At 41.2% G+C, this 25,219-nt stretch overlaps 2 protein-coding genes across 3 annotated transcripts in view; one reads left to right on the top strand and one right to left on the bottom strand.

Moving 5' to 3' along the window:
* PCCA (propionyl-CoA carboxylase subunit alpha) overlaps positions 1 to 18,690 on the top strand; it is a 273,150-nt gene extending 254,460 nt beyond the window's left edge. The window contains exons 22-24 of the mRNA XM_054654777.2: positions 2,447 to 2,587; positions 15,019 to 15,096; positions 18,360 to 18,690. Coding sequence (XP_054510752.2) covers positions 2,447 to 2,587; positions 15,019 to 15,096; positions 18,360 to 18,428 — 288 coding nt within the window. The 3' untranslated portion in view covers positions 18,429 to 18,690. The remainder of the gene's footprint in view (positions 1 to 2,446; positions 2,588 to 15,018; positions 15,097 to 18,359) is intronic.
* Positions 18,447 to 25,219, bottom strand: part of GGACT (gamma-glutamylamine cyclotransferase) — a 28,605-nt gene continuing 21,832 nt past the window's right edge. For both annotated transcript variants that reach the window (XM_054654780.2, XM_054654781.2), the window contains exon 2: positions 18,447 to 21,726. In XM_054654780.2, the coding sequence (XP_054510755.2) occupies positions 21,236 to 21,709 (474 nt within the window). In that variant the 5' untranslated portion in view covers positions 21,710 to 21,726 and the 3' untranslated portion in view covers positions 18,447 to 21,235. The remainder of the gene's footprint in view (positions 21,727 to 25,219) is intronic.

The raw sequence follows: 25,219 nt of genomic DNA, 5'->3' as shown, positions 1-25,219 counted from the left end.
AAATACAGTCCACAAATATAACTTATTTCTGCATTCTTCCTTTTTTTATTTCTTTTTTTAAAAAAAAATATTTTCAAACTCTTGAGTACAAAGAAGACACCAACCATGGATACTGAAACTGTGCAATTTGTTGTAATTATATTCCCCCCCATAGATTTAATGAAGGACTTTTAAGTACAATTTATCTTTGATAAATAGTCCCTCTACACAGAATGTTTATTAGATTGACAGCAGAATACACTCTGCAAGCTTTTTTTCCTTGCCACTTATGACTCAGATGAATTTTAATAGGAGTAAAAAGCTTTTATTTGCACAGTAATTTCACTTAAGGATCATATCCTTCAGAAACTGGCAGACACTTGTATGTCTTGATTGCAAAACAGACACTCAAGAGTAAAGAAACATGCATAAGATGTTATTATTTGACTTGTCACACTGCTGCAATTCTATTTGCAGCTTATGTCACCAATTCTCCTATGGGCATCGCCCGCCGTGTCCCTGCACACAGAGCGTGTGTCCATGTGTGCTTGCACACGTGCACCTGGAAAAGGGCTGGATCAGCCTGGAAAAGGGACTGTGATCAGCGTGGAAAAGGGCTGTGATCAGCGTGGAAAAGGGCTGTGATCAGCGTGGAAAAGGGCTGGATCAGCCTGGAAAAGGGCTGCGATCAGCCTGGAAAAGGGCTGTGATCAGCCTGGAAAAGGGCTGTGATCAGCGTGGAAAAGGGCTGTGATCAGCGTGTAAAAGGGCGTGATCAGGCTGGACGCAGTGCCTTGAGCTGGGAGAGGGCTGGCTGTGCTTTGGGGTGGAAATCCTGAGTGACACAGCCTCAATGGCCATGGTGATGCCTGCGGGAGGCTTGGGGTTAAAGCAGCTTTCTGCGTACAAAATGGTGCTGGTTTCCCTGTGCCACGGCAATTGAGACCGAGGCACATGGCTGGGAATGGTCCTCAAATTTTGGGATGCTACTTCCAGCTGCAGGGAGCATCGCTGTGGTGTTTCACTACACTTACTGGGCTGTGGTGGCAGGATCGGTTCATGTAACTGCCTCTGTTTCCAGGTAGAAGCGAGTATTTCTGAGTGACTGGCTACACTGTTCATCTCACAAAGTGTTGTGTGCCCACACACCATTTATGGAGGATGATAATCCTCTGTTACATTGTTTTAACTCAGCTTTGAAAGCTGCATTTTAAAGATGTCACTGCAGACTTAATCACCTTTTGCATGTATTTCTAAATGCCTTGTTCTGCTTCCTACGGAAGCAGAAGGTAGAGTCCCCCTTTACCTTCACCAGAAGGATATCGGATTTTTTCTGTCCATGTAAAAATGAAAAGTAAAGACATTTTATTGTTAATAAAACAATAGCTAATTGTTTTGGAGGAAAACATACTGTTCCAAGCAAGGTGTTGAACTTTACATCAGCAAAATACGCATTTGAATTGTAAATGCCGTCCGTCGGATGCTTATTATTAAAACCTTTGTTTAAATTATTGATGAAGTGCGGTGCTGGCCTTCGCTCGGTGTGCCCTGGCGAGGCGCGAGTGTCGCACAGAGACCTGCTGCCATCTACTGGCTCCCTGCGCTCCCTCTCGGATGCCGTCCGTCCGTCCGTCGGTCCGTCTGTCTGTCTCAGGGCAGGGAGCTCGCCAAGTAACGGCAAGGTTTTAAAGACTAAAAGCTTTAAAATCACTTTAGGCAATACTTATATGCCTTCTGAAGGGTTTCGTTTAAAGGGATGCTCTCACCTGAGGGTCATCATATTCCCCTCTGATTTTAATCCATGTAAAACATACTAGAGAAAACAATACTTTCTCCAGATATGTAATGGCTGCTGAATGGGTTTTATTGCAGATAAAGCATGTTCAATACAACAAGGTTTGATTGTTCTGCTCATGCATGAAAAATCAGAATTGAAATGGAATTAATAGGCTTTAATTGCAAAATTTGAGCAAATTACTAACTTCAAACATTAAATACATGGTAAATGCTTAAAAGGTAAACATAATGTTTAGGATCAGTCATGGCATTGACAGTCTGTTAGACTTTCCCAAAAGCTCAATTTCCAATTCATCACTGCACTGGAAAAAAATCCCTCGATTTTCCTTATCCACCAAAGATAATGTGCAGCAAGCATAAGGGCATTTTTGTTTTAAAATTTGAATCTCCCCTCTCTACCCCCAGTTTTAAAATGACTCTGACGTCTCCTTACTGTACTTGATTCTTTGGTTTTATGTGCACTTTGCTGCAGACTGGGGTTGCATATTTTTCTTTCTACATCCTGAAAATGAAACTCTGAATAAAGATTTCAAACAGTGTTTTTTAGACACTCCCGTGAAGAACAGCTAACAAATGTATTACATAAAAACATGCCATAAAATAATGCAGGTTATTGACTGGAATTCACCAAGGTACAGTTTTCTGAACCAGTCCTCTTCCTATTCTTTAGTACAAATTGCAAATACTGACGAAGGTTGCTGCGGAGCTGAGCAAGTACATGCCAGAGAAAGCAGCAGAGGACACCTCCAGCATTTTGAGATCTCCCATGCCTGGAACAGTGGTGGCAGTTTCTGTCAAGCCTGGGGACATGGTAAGAAATGTGATCTATATATCTGCGTTTTCATTATATATGCCACAGAAATTTCACCTTGGTGCAACTGAAACTACAGGTCACACCACGGGTTGGTGTGGGGTTTTTTGTTGTCTTGGTTTTGTTTCTTTTTTTTTTTTTTTTTAATCACCTGTGGAATAAAGTGTGCTAAAGGATGTGTGCTGTTTTTAGTTTGAATTTTAAAAATTAAGAAGGAAAATCAATTCAAATTAAACTGGCTTTAAAAGAAAAAAATTCAGCCTGGTACAAGTTCACAGCAGAAACTCAAAGAGATAGCTTGGTTTTGTATCCTAAATACCTCAATACCTTAAGGGGCAGGACAGGTACACGGGAGAAAATGGTAAGTAAATTCACATAAGTGTGTATCCATCTATCTATCTATCTATCTATCTATCTATCTATCTATCTATCTATCTATCTATCTATCATCTATATATAAAAGCTGTTAATGCTAGCAGGAGAAAATTGTTGATTTTCTGTCCTGAAGTAATGAAAATATTACTTGGAAAAAAGGGGACATAGGACAGATACTTAACTTTACAGTTTTTTTTTTTCTTTTTTTTTTTTTTTCTTTTTTTTAAGAACTTCTGGGTTATCATTTCACAAAACGCATGAGTTGGGAATTCTATTCTGGGAATTTCCAGGCTCATGTGGTAATCTTCTTGTCTTGGAGAAGGAATGAACTTTCCATACAGAAGGGTAAGGGATTATGCTGTTGCTGGTCTGGGGATTTCCAGTCCTCCTTACCTCACATTGAGTTGGAAACAAATTTTTGTTTTAAAGTTGTGTATAAACACTGACTTGAACTCAGCTTTATATGAAATTCTACCACATTGTATCATATGTTATTTCTAAGATTGAGGCCCTTATGTCTCATAACCACTGAAAACCAGGTAGTGAGAGCAGACACAGAAGTATTTGAATCAGATTGTGCATATTAATTTTATCGTCAGTAAATGATGCTATAAACATGCATGTAGCACTTAGATACAAACAGAAGCTTCAGTCACAGGGTTCATAATTTATGGCAATGAAGCCTAGATTTTCTTGAAAGATGATTCAGAAATGGGATCAAGATCTGAATTTCAAAATCAGGATTGCACTTATTACGTGACAGTCATCGATCATGCTGGCAAAGTGGTATATTTGCTTACATTTTGCTATGATACCACCTTTGGTTTTAAAATATATGGTTATTTCTGTCTGTACAGTGAAAACAGAGTCATCATGTATAAGATATAAAAGATAATATAAAAGATATTATAAAAGATAAAAGACATAAGATATAAAAGATAATATAAAAGATCTTTTATAATATAAAAGATCTGTAGGTGCCAATGTTTGTAGTAATGAAATAAAGACATTTCAGAGGAAAAAGATCTAAGTTAAGCTGGTAAGAAATTAGAAATTCTTTTAGCTTCTACACTTAGCTTTCTTGTCTATGATCTATACATAAATGCACACAGTTTAGATACGTTAAAACAAAAGAACAGTATTCAATTAAAATATTCTTTATGTCATGACATGGACAGAGGAATCTGCTTTCTTTGTCAAGGGCAAAACAAGTGGCTGAATGAGGAAGATTGTAAGCAAATACTTTTTGTGAAGAATTAAGGGAAACATTTTTAAGTCAAGGATTTTAAGACTTTAAACATTTGTTTAATATTTATTTTTGAGAAGTTTATTCTAAATGTTTCCAGCCTTCTTGCCCTGAAGAATAGTTCTTGTTGTCTTGAAAGAATATAATCAGTGGAGAAGGAGGCCAGATCCTAAGGGATTTTAAGTAAATAAATAAATGAACCTCCCTCCACAAATCTACAAGTGGTGCTGTGCATCAGAGCACAAGTTGTTAAATAATGTGTGTGAGATTTCTTTTTTCCCTTCTCCTCTCCTGCAGCTTTTTGCTGGAGGCACTGAGTGGCAGAGCATTTGAACAGCATAATCTATGTTCTGCTGACCTGAGCTTGTCATTGCTAATTGTGTGGCTTTAATTGCAAAACACATTTGCGTTCTTGAAAAGGGTTTAGCTTAAATCCTTCCTTTTCAGGACTAGTGTCAAAACGTTAGAAAAAAAGCGAGGCAGCCAGCGAATGAGGGTAACATCAGCTCTGGGCTCTGAATAAGCAGTGGGATGGTGGGATTCAGATTACTCTTCCTGGCTGTCTGTCACAAACCAGCTCACCCACTACAGCTGCTGAAGGCATGATGGGCAGGGAACTGTAGCTCCTTGATAAATACAGCTCTTTTTGTTGCACTGCTTGGGAAAAGTCTGATTTTTTAGTGCGCTGGAGAAATGGGAATTTAAGTAGCTCCTATTCTGTGTGCTTGCCATTGGGTTTGGCAGCTCAGATTTGCATGGTGTGTGAAAACAGCACAGCTGAAAAATGGGAGAAGGTGAGGTAGTTGTCCATCCTTCCCCTCAGGTGTTGCTGCTGCTAGCAATAAAGCTGTCAGGTTATAGCTGCTCTGAGGCTGCTTGGCCTGAGCTGTGAGCTGGGCACTACAGTGTTAGTGCAGCACAGTCCCTGTGCTCACAGAGATGCTCTCAGAGCCGTCAGGGGCACGGGGAGCTGAGCTGCCATCCCCCTCCTTCAGGTGCAACTTTACAAATGGTGAAAAAGCACCGAGAGAGGGTCACCTCATCCTCGTGTGCCTGGCCGTGTGCGCAAACCCGTGCTTATTGCCCACGGTTCAGCTCCAGGGCACCGCGCCCGGCCAGGTAAAGCACATGGTGTTTGTGTTTGTGTTTCTGCAGCCAAACGAGGGGGCAGTGCTGATCCCTGGGTTAGTGTTCCCCACTCGATGTGTCATTGTTTTTACTTGAAGCATAGTGTTCTCTTTCGGCTGCTGTTGCTGAGAAATACTTTGGTCTGGTGAAGCCTGATAGAAGATTGCATGAGCATCCTCTATCCAGCTGGTCTGATAAGCAGTTTTCAATTCATTTTTTGCCAAAAGATATTGCATATGCAAGGAATTTATTTTCTTTTGTCTGTAAGATGATCTGTAGATTTTAGTAACACAGTGGGGAAGTGCTGTTTGTCATTTAGAGAGAAGCAGAAACTTGTGATGCTGCCAATTTCTTTAGGTTTTTAGTTACTTTCTGCTTTCTTTATTTTCCTTCATGTGATCAGAAGACTGTGATTAGTTGTCACTCAGTTATTCCTGGAAGCACATTGAAGGCACTCAGAAGCAGAAAGCAACATAAACAATGAAACAGAAATCTAGCTGACTAGAAAGAAGGTTAATATTATTTAGGGAAAGAAGATTTAAATTTAGATTACATTCCTCATAATGCAGTCCCATTAATATAGGAAATATATCCCTTATTGGGGAATGTTTGCATATTTGTTTTTTAAGTAGTTGTTTATGATTGTATGCATTAGGATGAAATTTGTACTTGGGAAAATTAATTACTTTTTGGTTCCTCATGGTGCCATAGGCCAGAGAAACTACTGGATTTCAAGAGTCCAGGCAAGTAATTCACTCTGTTTTCAATAACCCTGGTGGCAGCACAAGCCAGCCCTGGTAGCACACAGTAGGATTTTTATGCCAGAGGGTAGAGATGGCACTGCACATAGTTCTAATCTCACCATAGCTACCACAAAGACAGCACCATAAAAACTACTAAAGCTGCACAAATTCCTTTATTTACTCAGAGGGCAGGACATGGGTGGGCACTTGAAAATACTTTTTCTTTGTGTTGAGTTGTTTGGTGTGGTGTTTGTTCATGTAGGATTCTGTGCACTGAAAGTGCAGGAGAGGGGAGAGCTCTTGAAGTCCTAATGGTTGCCCAGGTAAAGCAGTGTTGTTGCTCCTAAAGCAAACACACCAAAAATGTTTCCACTACTGATTCCAAATTTGGTAGTCTGAACTGTCCACAGCAACAAAGAAAGATCTTAGCTGTCCTGATTGCCTTGCAGCCTTTGCTATATTTTCACCTTTGAACATAGCTTTTGCTTTTTCAGTTTTCTGTCAGGAATATGAAGGTGTTTTTCTTTTAGCTGTACGTTTCTGTTGGCTGTTTTTCCTTTTTAGTGACATTAGCTAGGACAGGTGTTGGTAGTAAGCTGAACATTGGTCAATAAGTTAATGCCTAATACCTGTCAGCCAAATCACTTTAACAATTCCCCCCCCACACTTAAATGTGTAAAAGGAAAGCACCCTTGGGTGAACACCCCAATGCTACTGAGTCTTTGAGGACTACAGCCAAAAGAAGAGGACGATTAATTATTTTCACCAAAGTTTATAAATTGCTTCTCTTTCCAGTAGATTAAATTTACTCCACTTTTGTAAGTTATCACCATTCAAGCAATTTTTAAAATGTACTTTTCTCATATAAAAATTTCTTATGATTTCAGCTAGTATAGCTATGGGCATTAATACTGCATGGGATGAATTTTTTCCTACCAAAATGTCAGCTGTTAAATGTAGATGCTAATTGTCTCAGTAATTTCAAAATTGGGTAACTTGAAGGCTGCTTTTTTAGTTGTATAACTTAGGAAAGACACTACTGTGTTTCCACCTTTTAAAAGTAATTAAAGAAAAAAGTTTTAAACTGCATTCATCTTTCAGTTCAGCTACATGCATTTTATTTCAATTCCTCTTGTTATTCTTTAGAAGAATAGTTTTTAAGAAAATCTTTATTCATGATTTTCCATCTCACAAGCCTTGGTAAGTTTTTGCTATGGGAAAATATGTTTTGTTTGATCTCTACTGCTGAAATGCTCACTACTAAAAAGCAAAACAAAAGAGCTTTCTAAATTCTGTTTGTCACTACTTCATTCATTCATGTGAAAGAAAAGGTAATGTTTTAACCTTACCTGTTGCCATCAGGCAGTTGTGTGTTGTTTAAAGTTGTATTTTCCATTCAGACCTCAAAATCCTAAAAAAACCACCTCTTTTCAAATCTTATGCTAATTGGAATTTATAGCAGAGAAACAACATCCAGGATAAAACAGAAAAAAATATATTTGCTTAAGTTTCACATTCCATTTGGATAAATATGGTATCAATAATTTAGTAAGATATTATTTAATTCAAATACTACTTTTCTCTTGTGTATGAATGGGTTTTTTTTTTTTATTGTTGTCTTCCCTTTTTCTTTCCCTTTCCCTCCTTTCCTCGCTCCTGTTCTTCAGAGCAAATATAAACTCCACTTGTCAGTTGAAAGGAGTTTGCAAACTTGACAAAATATGGTCACAAACCTTACATAGTTTTTATGATTCTATGTATTTGACAATTTTCTTGGGGCCAAAAAGCCCTGTTGGTAAACAGGAAATGTTCATGGTTGTAGAATATCCAGAAAAAAAGAATTAAATATATCACCATTCTTATTACATGGGGCCATGAGTAATAATTGTAGTTACATTGAAAAACAATTAACTGTAATCATATTTCATAATGTATTTTTTATATTTGACTTGAAAAAAAATTTACTATATATTTTATGCAATTGTGTTCCAGTACAGTGTAATTAAGAAGGAAATCCTATTATGATAAGTTAGAATTAGTGAATCTTATTTGAGTTTCGTCCTAGGAGAAAAATGTTACCAATCCTTTGAGAAGAATTCATATAATTTTTTATATGTATATAAAGTAATATACATATAATATATATATAAATATATAAGTAAAATACATATAAATATATAAATACATATAAATATATAAGTAATAAACAACTTTTTAGCTGTTACTAAAAAAGTTGATTGGTACAGATTAGGCTGAGTTAGCAGTAGAATAGCCCCAGAAGTGCTCTGCCTGAATATCACTTGCCCAGCACCCTGGGATGGCAGAGGCAGTTGGAGCAGCATGTTTTGGATAAGTGGGAGTGCAATGACCAGTGCTGATTGCTGTCAGGGGGACATCAGTGACCTTCAGTCAGAGGTCAGAAGATGTGGGATGTGCTGTGTTCAGCTTCATTCCTTAAAGGAGTGTGGCAAAAAAAGTTTAGTAACGATTTGTCAAGTACTATTAATTGCTGCTAATTATATTTGCAGTTCTGTAGCTCTGGTTTCAAAGTTAATTTGGAAAGAAGAGAAAACTTGCACTAATTATTTTACATGGTAATGGACAATGCCAAGGAATTGCAATTGTTGCTTATCCAATTCCTCTTGATTTGTTTTCTTGTTGGATGCTGGCTGCCAGATTGCCAATAAGTCAGAGAGAAAAATATCTGGGAAGGGAATGATACCAGCATGGACTAAATTTAAACAACAAATAAACAAACAAAATTCCCTGTATCTTCATAAATAGTGAATGCATAGTTAACTCACTGCTCAGTGATTTTGCACAAGCACAAACAAGGTGCATGTTTGCAGTTATTTTGCAGAAGGCTACAAGAGAGGATAACTCTCTTTCATATGGCACTATCTTGCATTGTCCCTTTTCACTTAAAAGGCTCAACAGGGACTTAAGCTGCAGAATAGTGGAAATTGTGAGTGATGTTTACTGGTGTCTTCCCAAATATGAGGAAGGAGATACCAATAAAACACAACTCTCACTTCACTTTAACCAAATCTAAGCTCGTATTTGCTTTGGGCTGTCATTGTTTTTTTCCACTTCAGCTCCAAGAGCCTTAAAAATGTTCCGCATCAGAGCACCTGTGTTCTAAATATAATGGTCTTAAAAATGTAATTGAGGGATTTTCACTTTTGTAGGCAAATCAGCAGGGTTGATATTGATCCGTCTTTTTAGGGAGCCACAGTGCAGCAGAAGGTGATACTGTAGAGGGCCCCGTAAACCCTCGGAGCCTTCTGTCTAATTTGGCAGAAAAACACAGAATGTCGGACAACAAAAGAACGATCCGATTCCGTAAGAAATCTTCATCCCTCCCACCTCCTTTTCACAAGATAAAAAAAAGAGACTTAATTTTTTCAGCTGCACACAATGATTTGGTGCTCACTCTTGCATTGAAACAGTTGCTGTCAAAACAGGCAGGAAACAGTTTTCTTTTAATTGCTGAAATCATTCGGAAGTGCTTCATGCACGGCTTCTATACAGCAGATGCTGTGCATTAATTGGCCTGTGTAGGGCTGACCCAGGGTTCCTTGCAGCGGGCCCAATTTTAGGCAGAGGGTGTAAATAGCTTATTTCTTATTTTGTATAACCTGGCGTACATTATGAGCGCGCCTGCACGTGGGGTATTTCATGGTCTGCAGTTTCTAATGTCATGTGGGTTTCAAAACCTGTGCTTCTCTGGTAATGTACTAGCAGCAGGTAAGCTCTAAATACCATCCATCAGGAGCTAATTTTTTATCCAGATACTCCAATGACTGATGAACCTGTCTTTTGTATGAATGTTCAGCACAGGAGAAAGCCATATGCCCCTGGCACTGGTTCCTATGCATTCTTTACAGTTTGTGGGGAGGAGATTAAGGAAAAAACAAACCCTTACATTTACAAGTCTTTCATTTATTTAGCAGTTAGCACTTTCTAAAATAGCTTTAGTATTTTTTTTAACAGTGAAAAGAGATTTAGGTCTTTTAAAGCAATCTGACTACCACTACTCATTTTCTTTATCAGGAATATTACTGCACACCCTTAATAGGGAACCTTGTTTTGCTACTCCCCGTCTGTTCAAAACAGACCTTAGCCCATTAGAAGGTCCTCCCTTGTGTGGGAAGACCACAGCTGTTACTGTAAATCTCATCCAGTAACTGTATCACCCCCATTTTGTGGCTCTGAAGGATGAAATTGAGAAATGGAATACTGTGCAGTCATCCTTTACATCTCCAATTTTAGGCCTTTGCACATCATTTTCATGCTTTTATTCCAAATCAAACAACATTAGTGAGCAACACCACTCTGTGCTAAATGCCTGGTGTCTAAGCAGCACCTACAATCTTTGTTTTTGGAGGATTTAGGATTGGGAGGCAAGTTGGGGTTTTGTTGTTGTTGGGTTTTTTTAATTTTATTTTTTTAATAAATAAAGTCTTTTCTCTCCTTTCTCCCCCACCGAATCTTTCCCAGTCCCCAGAGTTTGTCAGAAGCGGAAATCCAGATGGTAGTGAGGTGCCTAAGATGGAGGATGCTCTGTTATGCCTCCAAAGAGGAAGTGGGAGCTCAGCATGGCTTATAAACACAACTTTAAAAAGGCTTCTGTTTCTTTAAGTCCTTCTGGATAAAGTGGATCTAACTTCTTGTGAAGGATATTGGGGGCTTTAATCAGAAATAAGAAGTGGTTTAAATCATTAGCACAACAAAGCAAACTATAAGCTTGAAGATAAAAGTCTCAGGGGAAAGAGTCCTCTGAAAATAAATGGGACTTGATAGATTTCCATATCATTTATAACTTCCCTTAATTACACTTGGAAGACTTGCCAGTAAAACTGGAAAATTGGCAGCCTATATCCATTATAGTAATTTTGCCGACCATGGCAAGCAGCTGGCTTTACTGGATTTTATTTCCCATCACTCACAATTAATCATCAGCTGGAGATGTCTGAAACTCCTCAAAACGTAGCAATACTGTGTGACATTCAGGCCTCCTTAAAATGCTGAAATCTGCTGAGTAAATGGGCCGAGTTCCCCTTCCAGGGAGCTCATTTTGGTGCGAGGCAGGCTGCCGGTTAATGAGTGCCACTCCGATAATCGGATGCGAATGTGAACCCTGACCTCGTGTCAAAGGAGAGGACGCAGCAAGCTGGATAAAAGATCCGTGATTCAGGTCTGCAAACTTTACACCAATTAGACAGAGAGCGGGGAAATGCATCAGCGCCCATTGGGTTTATCAGAAAGACTTGAGGGGCTTGTGACCATTTTGTAAGCCTAACATGGGAGACGTCCTGTCACAATCATTAAGTCTTTATGCCGTGACGCACCAAAGTCCGCAGAAAGTGCACCATATTCACAGAGATCCCGTGCTAGCCATGCCCTCGGCTCTGCGCCGTCTTCTCGGGCTCCTGAGCTCCAGAGAGCCCTGGCTCTGAGTGGGGATGGTCTTTGTGCTCCTCACGTAGGTGCAACGGGAGCAGGTCGGCCTTGCTGCTTCCCACATTCCGCTTCCACCCTGTGGCGGGAGTTGCTTGGTTGGGAAATGACCGGAGACACTTCCCTGTCCTGTGTAACCTTTTGGCCAGCGGAGGGAACAACCACCGTGCAGTCCCTGAGTGACTCAAACAGCACCATTGACTGGTCCCAAATCCACACTGCAATTGTTATTAGCATCGAGATGTTAAGTATCCTCCTCTTCAAGGATCTTTTTTCTTCATTTTTTTTTTCTTTCTCTTTTCTGTTTCTTTTTCACTTTTCACTCTTTGAGCCGCACCATGCAGCAATAAACTGCTAAAACGCAGACTGCAGGTCTAGCAGTTAATCACTCATTTATTTTGATATATCAAGCAATGTAAAGGTCGATTTGTCTGTGGTGTAACTCTGTGGAAAAGATACCTGCGATTAATTTGTTTTAAGAAAAGGAGCCCTTTTAACTTTACTTGGTTCAAAGAAATGAGATTTTTTTTGTTTGATTTTAGTTGCCTGTTTTGACAGATTTGGGTCATCACTGAGACCTCTCTAAATGGAAATGTAAAGATGGTGGTTTTCACTGGTTTGCCATCCACTGAAAGAAATAAATTATAGAATGAAAATACAGCATTAAAAATGGTCCAGATAAATCCTTAAATAAGTTAGACGGCAAGAACTTGTACACATCTCTGCAGTTTTCATTTGCAGGCTAAATAGCAGGCAAAATGAAATGTGCAATTATAGAATGAAAGAAATTGGACAATGCCCAAAAGACTGAAAAAGAGGAAAGAGAGATACAAGTGCCTAATTTTAGGATTTGTCGCTTTTCAACACAATGAGTGGAGCTGTAAAGGTTTAACATAAGAACAGTAATTAAACTTCTGTGCTTAAGTGACACTTGCACCAAGATAATTTTCAACAAATTGCACATCATCAGAAGTATTGCCACAGCATTTTCACATGTGGTACCTGCTGAAAGTGCCTCCTTCCTTTCAAATTAGTAGGACTAGATGTTAACTGGATACTTGGACCATAAGTTTTGTGAGTTGAGGGGGTTATTTCCTTCCCAGACACTGTCCTTTGTCATCAACCCCAGCATGCATTATATAAAACACAAAAACTTTATTTTTGAGAAAGAGGGGAAACTGAGAAGAAATTCAGATTAAGGGACATTTCCATCCCGCAATCACTAACACTTCCTGCCGTTTTAGCACCACACTTTCGATCTACTGAGACAATTCTCTACTTTTCCCATAGATGTGTTTCCAGAACTCTCTTTAGATAACTGCTGAGTGGTTCATTTGCACACCATCCTCCTGATGAAGCCATGTCACAGTTAAATGTAACTGCTCAAGGAGAGAGTTTCGTGGTCTTGTAATCAGGCCACTGCATTTAGATCTGTTGTCCTTAGCATCTCAATCTTCAGCAACCTCTAGAGGCCTGTGTTCTTGGCTCTCTGATAGCAGAGCTTAACCAGAGGGTGGCAAAGTTGTTTCTGAAATGCTTATTTTAATAACAGCATTATTAAAAAAACCCTCTTCCAACAAACTTTCTTGCCTCTTTTCTTTCCTTCTCTTTGAATCCAAAGTAGATATTCATTGGTTCCTCATAACCTCAGAAATATTTGCAAAGTTCAGAGCAGATGGAAGAAAAGTAATGAGGTAGGGAAAAGGAGAGGAGAAGAAGAAAGGAAAGGAGGAGTGAGCTGCTGGGACAAGGTACAGGCAGAGCAGCAGGTGTGGAAGGAAGGAGACAAAAGACAAGGAAAGGGAATAGAGGGGAAATAACAAGTCTTTGATTCTATTCACCAAATTGGACACCTGCTAATGATTTAACTGCTTGCCTGAAGCTCAGGATGGAATTTCTGCAGGGTAAGTGTTGGGTTTTGGTTATTCTCTGTACCCAGTTAGTACACCATATTCCCATAGCAAATGCTTTCCATATTTACCCTCCAAAACCTCTCATGCTATTGTTGCCAATCTTTTGGAGAAAGGGTGTGTAAGCACCTTTTAATCCAATCGTTTTTGTTTTGTTTTGTTTTGCTCAGAATCCATAGGCAGATATCAGTGCTTTTTAGTGAGTTAGTGAAAAAAGAGGTTTACTTAAAGTTTTGGAAAGTTCTTCATTCAATGTACATTTGATCTCTGACTTCACATCTGTCTATAAGTATATTCCTCCAAAGTGGCACACACTTGTTCTTAAATATGTATTATTCATTTTACATATAATTAGAGAAACATATCTATGTGTATATATGTGTGTATATAAACAAACATTTTGTTGGCACTGGCACGTATAACAGTGCATAAACCAGATTTCTGCAGGTTTCAGATTACCCTGTTTCATGAAACTTGGACATCAGAGTGAAAGCCTCCCAAACTTGCTGAGCTAATGAGGGAATAGCAAACTCCATCTGCAAAAGAGTCCAATGAAAAGACTTGCAGTGGGCACTTGGAACCAGGCATCCCATAGGAGTGTACAGGTCCTAAATCCTGGCATGTAGGTCCTGGCACCCTTCCTCCCTGGCACGCATCGTCTTTGGGGAATGACCAGCTGATCCCTGGGTTGCACTGGGTAAATTCCAAATCCCATGTTTGCTTCTCATGTTTAGGCAGCCTCCACAGCCACTGTCAAGCCTTGAGCAGCAGTTTCCTCTGTGCAAGGTGGCCTAAGTGATCCACTGGAGGGAGGATCTGACTGGGAAGCACAGGGAGCCCAGCAGAGCAGCCCAGTGGGTTCCTGGTGACCTTGAGCTTGCACATGCCTGCTAGCAGGACACAAACAGAAAGAGGAAACCTCAGTGTTTTCTATAAAGAGGTCTGAGCTGTGGTGAAAGTGATGAGTTTGTCTCCACCGTGCCTCCCCTGTGGATGAGAGCTGGTGGCTCCTCACTGATGAGCTCCTTTCTGTCAGTCCAAAGTCATCAGCCACCATCAGAGGCTGTCATGTGCAGAGGTGACACATTCTCCTCAGCATCAACCCACTGGGTACTGCTGGACCTTCCAGCCCAAGCTGCCCCAGACACCTGCCAAGGAACTTTTGGCTTCTGAATCAGTATGAGTATCTGTGGGCCCTGCACCAGGGAAGCAAAGCAGAAGTTCCCTGGCCAAAAATGCACAAATTAGATTTTGCTCTGCATTTAATTGATGTTGAACTGTGGTGGTGTGAACTGTGGAATCTGGAGCTGAATGGATGGGATGGGAGAGGAGCCTTTCAGGTTTGCCTGGGGTAACAATTTTAAGCAACTGATTTTTTCCCCCCCTTATTTTGCTGCCAATTTTGTGATTGTCATTTGTGTTGTGACTGTGTAACTGGCTGACTTGACTTGTGTCATGAAAGTCTTCATAGCATTTAATGAAATAATCCTTTTATTTTCCATAAGAATCATCACACTTAGAACATTTTGAATCCTCTATTCTCATTTTGTACTGCTTGAATTTCATCAGGTTTCGGAAGGTCAAGAGATTTGTGTAATTGAAGCAATGAAAATGCAGAACAGTATGATTGCTGCTAAAACAGGCAAGGTAAGCCACCTTAGGTCACTTAAAACCATATGCAACTTGTCAACAGGATAGAATTTTAAAAGGAAAAAAGGAGGATTCTGGTTGTTAAGGAATTAAGTCTGATTGTTGTAAGTCTTTCAAAGTGAGGTGTCTTTAATTTTGTAACATTTGCATCTGCTGTGAATGCTGTTAAGTAGTTCCCAGCCTTAGATAGCACAGCAGGAAATAGTTTTACTGGCTTTGGAAATTCATATAGCTCTTTCTCCTAAATGGTTTGTTTTCTGTGATGTTACAATGCCAAGTTGAATTGAAAGGTGTTGCAGACCATTTCTCCAAATTTCATCTTTCCGGAAAAAGAAGAGAGATCTCTTTGCCAGTTAATTATTTAATGGCAAATAATTTGTCATTTAAAAAACCCACCCAGAACAAGACATAGAAAGTGCTTTTGCAGGCGGGAGAAAACAGCAATTTTATTTTATTATTGTGACTGTTAAGTATCAAGCCTGCATCTGCCCATTTGTTAAGCTTTGCAAGGCTAGGCATTAGCCTATCCTGCTCCTGAGGGATCAGCACTGCAGCACTGGAGCTGGGACTTGTTGCAGTGTAGGACGTGCTAAAACCAGCACTCTGGGCAGGGAACTGGTTGTAACAAGAGCATGCCCTAAACCTGAGTTGGTCTGAGGACTGCCAGACCTTAAGTTGGGTAATTCACAGCCTGAAACCATCACCAAGATGTGGGCCCCAGATCCATCCTTTCCAATGGGAGAGCACAGTGTGGATCTGTGTCACATATTCTCCTCCATTGCTATTTCCTAACCTGCCCAAGCCCATCTCTCCTGGGGTGAAGCCCCTCTGCTCTCTCTGAGGCACAAACCCCAGGGCAGGAGCCCTCAGCCCACACGGAGGCAGCAGGGAGCCTGACTGCAGGCAGGGACGGGGTTTGCCACTGGCAAGGTTCGCTGAGATCTCAGGATGGCTCTCAATGCCAAGGACTGTTTGTGTGTTTACAAGAAAGGCTTTTTTGGCACAGCTCTAAAATTGTCACCCAGGCTGGGTCCCAGACTTGCCTCTTCCAGTGCATCCAATGCAAAATTGGGTCTCAAGAGAAAAAAATACTGAGGGAAGGAGTATGTTTCCGTTCCTTTTGCTCTAACATTGCCACTTTATTTTTTTATTTCATGCATTAATTTCTACATAATTTATTTTCTTACTTGATTAATATTTCCAAGCATTTAGTTTTTCATCTGCTGTTATTAACCCCCTTACTGCTGCTCTTTGCATCCACTGATTTTAACTTGTAATTAAAATGCCATTCCCTCTCCCACCCACCCCATTTATTTTTCACTTTAACCTTCCCTTTTCCACCAAGGTGTTCTGCACTCCATGGGTCTGTTCCTTACCATCCTGCTTGTACTTCTCCTAATAATAAATATTTCCAACTCACTCAGTACAGATGCCACATAAAACCTGTTTGGTTTATTAATCCTCCAAGGTAGGATGTGAAAGGTGCTCAGGCCATTCAGGAGGCCTCCTGTGTGCCTTGCAATGTCCCCTTGGTGTGCCCATTTTAATAGCAAGTGCATTATTTGACCTTTAAAATGTTAAGAATTTGAATAAGCACAAAGGTTTTGGGCTGTGTAGAAATGAAGCTGCTAAACAGAATTCATCCTGTACTGCAGTGCAAAGTCATGGCTCTGAGTGCTAAAATAACTTGGCCTCTCCACAGGAATGGGATGTTTGGCACAGGCTGTTAGTCCATGTTTTGATGCTTTGAAACTGTGTTTTGAAACTCAGTTCATTTGTCTTCAGCTGGAAGACGTTCCCATTTTCATTCCTGACTTGAATTCCTTTTCTGTATCAAACCCCATCTTCCTGTTTGGAATTGTGAGAAAGGTGGCTTGTTTTTATCTACTTTGAGTTTACTCCAGCTGCAGGTGGCTTAAAAATGAGGGAAAGCTGGAGATGAGCTGGCGAGCCTCCTGTCTGCTCCAGGACAGCTGCGCCTGGGTCAGCACAGGGAGCCGGCCCCACTGCACGGCAGAAATTGCTGGGGAGTTCGAAACACTGGTTAACTCTGATGTTTGCTGAACCTTGGCTTTGTAGAAAAAGAAAAGCAAGGGGTAGAATGTTTTTCACACTGCTTTCATCTCCTAGAAGATTGAGGCTCAGCAATTGGGTACGCTGCCCAGCTACTGATTTAGAAATAAAGCCCCTGTTTGTACGTGTCACGCTGTCTTTGCCCGTGCTCAGCATCATTTCTGGAGCAGTGCTGTGAGTGTGCCTGTGCTACAGAGATCTGCTCACAGCTCTTGTGGCCTCAGACTGTCAAACATGGATGTGGGCAACAGTGTGTTCATCATAGCCTGGTACTTGGGCTATGCTGTGCATTTCCTTCAGGAGCCCGGGGTAGTGTTTGAGTGATTAAAATGAGCTATCTGCTGAACAAGGATTTGGGCATGTCAGTGCGAGCTCTGAATTAATACTGGAAACAAGCTCAGTACTTGAAACAAGCTTCAAATATTTTCTATTGCTTCATGTGCTGAAAGGGAATTCAAACATGTTGCAGCCTTTTATAGCGGAAGTGAGGGACTAGTGTAAGATATTTGTGTTTTAAAATTCAGGAATATGCATGGCATATTCATCTACAGATATAGTTGCACTTGTTTTGACAGTGATAGCCCTTTGCCAAGTTCAGTTATGTTAAAGGATCCCAATTCAGATTTGAATCATCTATCCCAACTCTCTGGAGATAGAGAGAAACCAAACCCACTTCACAGCTGCAGTTCCAAGATTCTGCTATATTTGAAAACTGTAATTAAAGAAATGGTGGAATATTTCATTGCAACATCCAAACATGAGTATTGAAGAATCAGCCTGTCCTCTATTTAAAATAAATAAACAGCAATGCAACCAGGTGAAAAAAGGTGCATTTTCATTTTAAAAAGTGGCATCTCTAGCTGATGTTCAGGTCTTCAAGCACCTCTGTTGCAAGCAAACCTAATGGTAGGTGCCTGAATACCATGATGGGTGTTGGACACCATTTATCAAGCACTGGTCCTCAAAACTCAGCTGGGCTCTGAGCACTGGAGGTCGAGCGCTCAACACCTCGAGGCCCTGGCAGCACAGGTGGATCTGTGTCCCTGGGGTGTCCTCAGGCTGCACAGTGGCCACCACCCTGTGCATGCAGACAGAGTGCTCTGTGCAATACAAACCACATCAGCCAAGCCATTTATCTCACCAGGCTATTGAGGAAGGGTTTACATTCTGCTGTTTCTGTACCCTAGGTAAAAGCTGTGCACTGCAAAGCTGGGGACACCGTGGGAGAAGAAGATCTGCTGGTGGAACTGGAATGAAAGGTTGCCTCCACACTGTTGAATTAACTAAGCCTTTATTATTTTTATCTGTAAAGTAACATTAAGACAATTCAACACAGAAAACAGACAGTACTATGCACAAGACTTTATACAAGCATATTTACTGTATCAGTGGTTAAGACAGCAAACACAGATGTTAAATCTTGGCAACAGATCCCAGATTTTTACTTCCAGAAATACTTGTACATAACCTTTGTAATGCTTTGATTTTTCAGGATCAAATAAAATCAATAAAATACCATTTCTGCTTTGAAACAGGAAAAGCCTCTTTTTTTAAAAAAAAGAAAACACAACAAAAGCCAAAATCTGATTTGTCTTCTCCACAGCAATGTCTCTGGTTTGAGGCCCCAGCCAGGCTGTACAGAATGGCTGGCAAGAATGAAAAATTAACCACTGAGCAAACTGAGCAGTTCTCCTTTACTCTGTATAAGGGCTGCACAAGTACCACCAATGGCTTAAATTCTGATCAGATTTATTTTGAATTGGGATATATATTTATTGAATTATTACTTATTAACTAATAATAAATTATTATATAATTACTTATATTTTAAATACTTCTATATTATTATATTTTTACTGCTTTGCATAGATTAGATTTAAATTACAGCTTAGAGGCTTTATTTTGCTAGTGCAGGTATTTGTCATGTATTTTCATTTAAAATTGTAAGGGAATTGTCTTCTTATCTTCAAACTCCATACTCAATTTCCCCACCCCTATCTTCTTGATACTGATTACTGGATGGCTTTACAGGAGCTGGCACTGTTCTCAGAGGTCTTTAGCTGCCCCAAGGTACTGCTAAGAGCACGTGCTGTCCCTCAGACCAGGCCTCCTCCTGAATGCTTACAGGAAAGGGAGACAAAGGGACCTTGACCACTGCCCCAGAGTGAAGCAGGCCTGCTCTCATTTTCTTGCCCAGGATGTGCAGAGTCCTGCTACTTCCCAGAAAGAAACCCTTTGGCCAGAGGTGCCTTGGCCCTTTACTAGAAGGTGAAGGATGAAAACAGTTGGTGACAGGGCTGGTGACTCATGTTCAACCAGGAAAGTTTGATTCTGCTTGGAACTTCTGACTGAAGAGGCATTCTTCCTGTTATTGAGACACTGCTAATTAACTACATCACATGGCTGAGGGGGAATATGTAGTCCAGGGATCTGCTTAGAGAATTAGTTTATAAAACTCATCAAGATGAGGAAGGAGAGTGTTTGGATAGTACCTGCCTTTCAGGAAAATTAATGCTTTTGCAGTTGGAGAAACTGAGGCAGGCACCCTGCAGATCTCCTTCCAAGTTTCCTTACTGCCATCTTACCCCTTTCCAAAGGAGCACAGTTCAGTCTCTGCAGGTTGCCCTAAAGAGACAAGTACTGTAAAGAGACACAAGTATTCTACCAGCAAGTTACTTGTTTTGCTTATTGCAGCAACATGGAAGCTTTTCTAAATGAGATGCAGCAGTGCCTACTACTGCTAAAGTTTAGGCTGATTCCCTACCCCGGATCTCCTCTGGCCATCACAGGGCTACTGGCAGTGAAGCAAAAGTACAATATTGTTCTCAATTGTATCCTTGCTGCATTTGATGGTACTTTGGCTCACTGCATGGCATACAATGCCTGCTCCCCTCCCTCTGGCAGCTTTACAATCTATCTGTACCAAACACTGCAGCTGAAGAAAAATATAAGGCACAGGAGTGTAACAACAGAAAGCCATGATTTTTCCAGAATGTACAGAAACCAGCACAATTGCTTGGGTCAGGGGGACAACAGTCTTCTTTACATATATTTTTCCCAATTTAAATGTTGCAATAATCACAATACAGGTCCTTTGGATATTTTTATAATGCATATACAATTCCCCCCCCCCTTAGGAAACTCAGTTTGCATATGGTTGGAAGTTCTGTATTAAAATGCTTGGCAAAAAGTCACCTTGACAGTAAGTGCTCACGGTGGCTCCAGTGTAGATTTGCTTTTTCTGGTCCCTAACAGCCCCCAAAACAGACACACACACACACACACACACACACATATACAGACACAGGCACACAGACACACACACCCCCAAATCCTACAGTCACGCAGTGAACAGAGGCAGAACCCAAAGTGCTTAGAATATAAAATTAAAAATACAGTTTTAAATGTAACTCTCTTCTATTCTCTCAATATTTCTTGACAGTGCCTTTTAAAACTAAACATGGTTTAAAAATACACCTTTCCAGTTCAGAAAAAAACCCATTGCAATGAATAATCTTTAAGAATAATCTTTACATTTTCTCCAGCAATTTCCTATTTGTCTAGAAGCACCAAGTTATCTGATCAGCTTTCCCTGTTTACATGCAGTAGCCCACTAAACCCATTACAAGTCAATATTCAATAGGAGTTGTGCTTTACTTTGCAGACATTTAAATCAGTTTCAAATTTTGTCAGTTCAGGGAAAAGAAATTGAATCCATTCCTCTGCCTTTCACTGACCTCCATTATTATGCACCAAGGCAAAGGGGGAAGTTGAGGGAATAGTTAGACCCCAGACCTGATGTGCACATAGAGTTATTTTACACCTGGTGCAAACCCAGTTACCTGCAGCAGGCTGGGGGGGCCAGGACGACACTGCCTGCCTGGGGAGGAGTCTGCAGCTCTGGGCCTACAGGACTTCAACACTAGCGCCAAGGCTCCTGGGTTGGGAAGGTTATGAGAGCTCCTGCATTTTAATAACAAGGCATTACAGCTTTCCTGGAAAGGTTACCGAGCAACACCTGCTTAGCACTATGGCTGCGGCCAGGCCGCGGCACCTCCCGTCCCTATTCCCGGCTTTCCCGTAGGACGTAGGAGAGGCCGTGCTGCCCCGAGGAGTCGTAACTGTCATAGTAGGGGAGCCCGACCCACTCGGGAGGGAAGGTGGCCGTGCTGTACACGAAGCACTCCAGCACGCCGTCGGCCGCTGCCCGCGCCTCGCCCGCGCCGCCCTTCCCTTCCCACTCCACCACCTGGATCCTCATCAGCGTGCGCTGGTACATGTCTGGGCAGCCTTCGAACTCATCCAGGAACTGCAGCATCTGCTCATCCACAGAGTAAATCTCCCCAGCAATGTGGTGGCCTGTCCCCGGGATGTTCAGCATGTAAGGAATATTGTATTTCCCTGCAATCACCAGCGGGTACTTCTCCACCGTGTGGCCCCTTCCTTGGAATTTCGCCAGGCCTTTGGCCGTGTTGATCATGTGCTTGTAGTTGGGCTGGCCCTTCTTGAGCGTGCCGTAGACGAAGACACGGGCCATGGTACTTGTAAAAGCAGCTGGAAGACAAAGAGGTTCATTACCCACAGGGCCAGTGCCCTGGAGAGCCACAGCCCTGCCAAGGCACTGCCTACACAAAAGGCTGTTCTGGCACGTGCAAAGTGGTCTCATAGTCCTGTACCACATTTAAGTATCATACTCAATTCAAATATCTTGAAACTTTTCAGACAACTGCATCAGTGAAAAACAGAGATGAGGAGAAAATCAGCCTTTTGCAGTTCTTTGCTGTAACCAAATGACATTCTCTAAGGAATCCCAAATATCAGCCAACACATCCCTGACCCCCAGGAAAAGCTCTAAATCTTGATTTTTCTCTCTCTCACCATTATGGGAGCTGTGCTGCAGCAAGTGTGTGGTGTCATGGTCAGTGACTCCCCAAAAGCAAGTGTAGCCTTGTGTGTGGAGTCATCTCATGGATGTGCTGGTGCATTTGCAATAATGTCAGCACCAAGGTCCTGCTTGCTGAGTGACAGACAAATGCTGAACAGCAAGCTGTGGGGCCAAGGGAGAAACTGGAAGCCAGGGCGGCTGGCAGAGAAACCAGGTAAAGCTGTAAATCCTCCTCTCTTCCCCAGACAGACACTCCCAAGTGTTAAATCACCTCAAGTAGCTGGTCTGCACATCTGTGAGCCCCCTCTTGAAAAGAGACCCTGAATGACCATTTGTTGTGTCTGTGAGCATGAAACACTCAAAATTGGTTTGAATGGGGTAAAAGACTGGCTTTACTGAAACATAAATGGGAGGGGAAAGGTACCTTCATAGTTCCTGCATTATTTTTTCACACTGTGCTGTGTTTGTCCTCCATCATTTCTGTAGGGTAGAGGCAGCTCTTGCACTGTGATGTTTTCCCACATTTTTCCTGTGGTCACTGACTGGGCAGAGCCTGCCTCATCCACAGTCATCTGGCTGGGCCAGACACCCAACATCAGAGGAGCCTGTGCAGCTCCTCTTGGAAAGAGTGTTATTAAATAATGTATTTCAAGTCTGAGAAATATTTAAAAGCAAACTGGAAGTGGAAATTTAAACTATTTTCTGCAATTTACTCTTATTTTAGTAAACTGTTAGGTTTGGTCAGTTATCCTAAAGGGTATGTTGCTGGCCAAGAACAGTGTCATTTAAAAATCCTCAGTAGCCAAGCAATTTCCCCTTTGGTGAAGCAAACAGCTTTTCTCTGTATCAAAATACAGCTTTCCAAGCAAAAACAGTGTGTGCCTTCATTTACTGGCAAACTGCTTTCACTTAGGGGAATAAGAATGCACTGATTTTTTCCCTGTATTCTATCAGATATACTTCAGAGTAATTTATCCTTCATTACATAAATGAGCTTTTTTCTTGGATGCAGCTCGTTCCCTCACAATAAAAAGAGCATTAATATTCAGTTGGCCCGAGTCTCTTTTATAAGAAAAATCATTACCTTTCAGATTGTGTTTTGAATAACAAACACAGATCCTTCAGGAAGAAACTTGTCCCAGTGGGGATTGAGAAAGGATCAGAGTTAAGCATTGAAACATGCAATTAATTCCCATTAGGGGATTAGGGCACTCGTGTTCACTTTGAATCAGAAAAATGAATTGTGAATTAAATTGTTCACAACCAAGAGGTTACTTGTCAGAGTTAATAAGTTAAAAAATAAAAAGGGAAACCTAAAACGCACATAAAAAGCTCTATAGTGAGTGGTGCATCTGTAAGGAAAAGGTACGCTTCGTTTCCATTAAACAAAAGCCCTGTCCCTACTGTACAGCTGGAGATAAGCTTCCAAAAAGTTCACAGAGAAGAGTGTCACCATTTCCTGAAACTGGTGAAAACAACTTCCCTGTTTCTGATGGCACAGCAACTGGCTGTTGGGAAACATCACCCACTTAAAGAAAGGCACCCATCATCCCACTGCAGAATTCAACAGCAACAAAGGAACTTGCTAACCCAGGTTTGGGCAAGTGTTTCTGATTTAGCCTTTGAGCAGATTGATTCAGCAGGCAGTACAAACAGAGATGGAGTGGGAAGCTGAAGTTTCAGCCACAGCTCCCTGTGGCACTTCTGTGCCCCACAGTGGCCTGTCACTCACACTGGATGGGCTGAGAAAATCACTTCTCCTTCTATTAAAAAAAAACCAACAACAAAGCAAACCCCAGCCCTCCAGCCAAGGAAGGATTGAAATAAACTTGGTAATAACATTTCTTGATCACTGCTCCATATAAATAAGACATACACAATTTGCTGCACAGTAAATCTGGTCTCCAGTGTACCGTGTGTTGCACTGCAGAAAGGCTGTAGATGTATTAGCATCACTTAAAGCACTCGCAAATCCTGGGCTTTTAAAAGAGTTTTAGCCACCTTGTGGCAGGAGAGCACAGAGCAGAATTGTATTTGAGGGTCATTTCACACTGCTTCCACTAAGCAGCTGAAAAGAGTTACAGATGGCACCCCCTTGCTGAATCACCAACAAGAAGTTGCCTTTTCTCACTTAATCCAGTTTGACACTTCTTACCTTCACTAAACCACCTGAGAGGAAAAGAAAACCCACCAAAAACCAAACATAACCTGCCCAGACTTATACTGGATATTAGCTGCCAGGACAAAACAAACCCATTCAGAAAGTACTTTCATGAAATATTCATACCGGAATCATGAAAATTTAATGGCATGGAGAAACACGAGTGAAATTTGTACTTCATCTTGGCAAACTATTTCTTTTAACTGTGAAAGATGACCTGCCAGATTGCTTGTGGGATCTGTAACTAGTGGCTTCATCAGGCAAGATGCAAAGATCAGAAAATACAGGAACTGTTTCAGCATCACACAGGTAGGTGGTGCTGGGTGAAAAGTGGCTCGCAACTGGTGCTAGCCAGGAGCCCGGGTGCTGCTCACCATTAGTGCTGGTAGGGCAGCAGCACTGTATCCACATCCACCCTCACCCACCAGTGGAGCTCTGGGTCAGGGCTTTGGTTTTTCAAAGACACTGGATCCACATGATCCACATGATGACACTGTATCCACATCCACCCTCACCTCACAGCTCCAGCAGGGTGAGAGAAGGGTGGGTGGCCGTGGCGCCAGTCGCTGGCTCACTCACCCTGCACTCGCAGATGAAGCTGCAACCAGGCTCTTTGCTCCCAAGTTGTGCCCAAAACAAGACCTTGCTCCCCAAGTGGCAGCAGCAGCTTTGGCAAAAACCACCTTTTTTTTTTTTTTTTTTTTTTTTTTTTTTTTTTTTTTTTTTTTTACCACAATTCAGACAATTAGAGGACCCTACCAGCTTCTTTTAAAAATGAAGCATGGCCTCAGAGCTGTGCATTACACTGGCTCCAGGGCTGTTTGCAATCATGCTCTCAGTGGGTTTGGGAGAAGAAATTTCAACAAAATAAAACCTAACTCAGAAAGTATCCATTTCTCTCACTCCATACAGTAACATTATTTTCCCTTGAGAAAAATTCTCTGCATTGGCTCTGTGACCAGATATAGTTACACATTAATTCTTCAGAAGTTTCTTAAAAA

The sequence above is a fragment of the Agelaius phoeniceus genome, chromosome 2 (assembly GCF_051311805.1).
Source record: "Agelaius phoeniceus isolate bAgePho1 chromosome 2, bAgePho1.hap1, whole genome shotgun sequence".
Taxonomy (NCBI): Eukaryota; Metazoa; Chordata; class Aves; order Passeriformes; family Icteridae; genus Agelaius; species Agelaius phoeniceus.
This window is presented reverse-complemented; position numbering and strand designations above follow the sequence as displayed.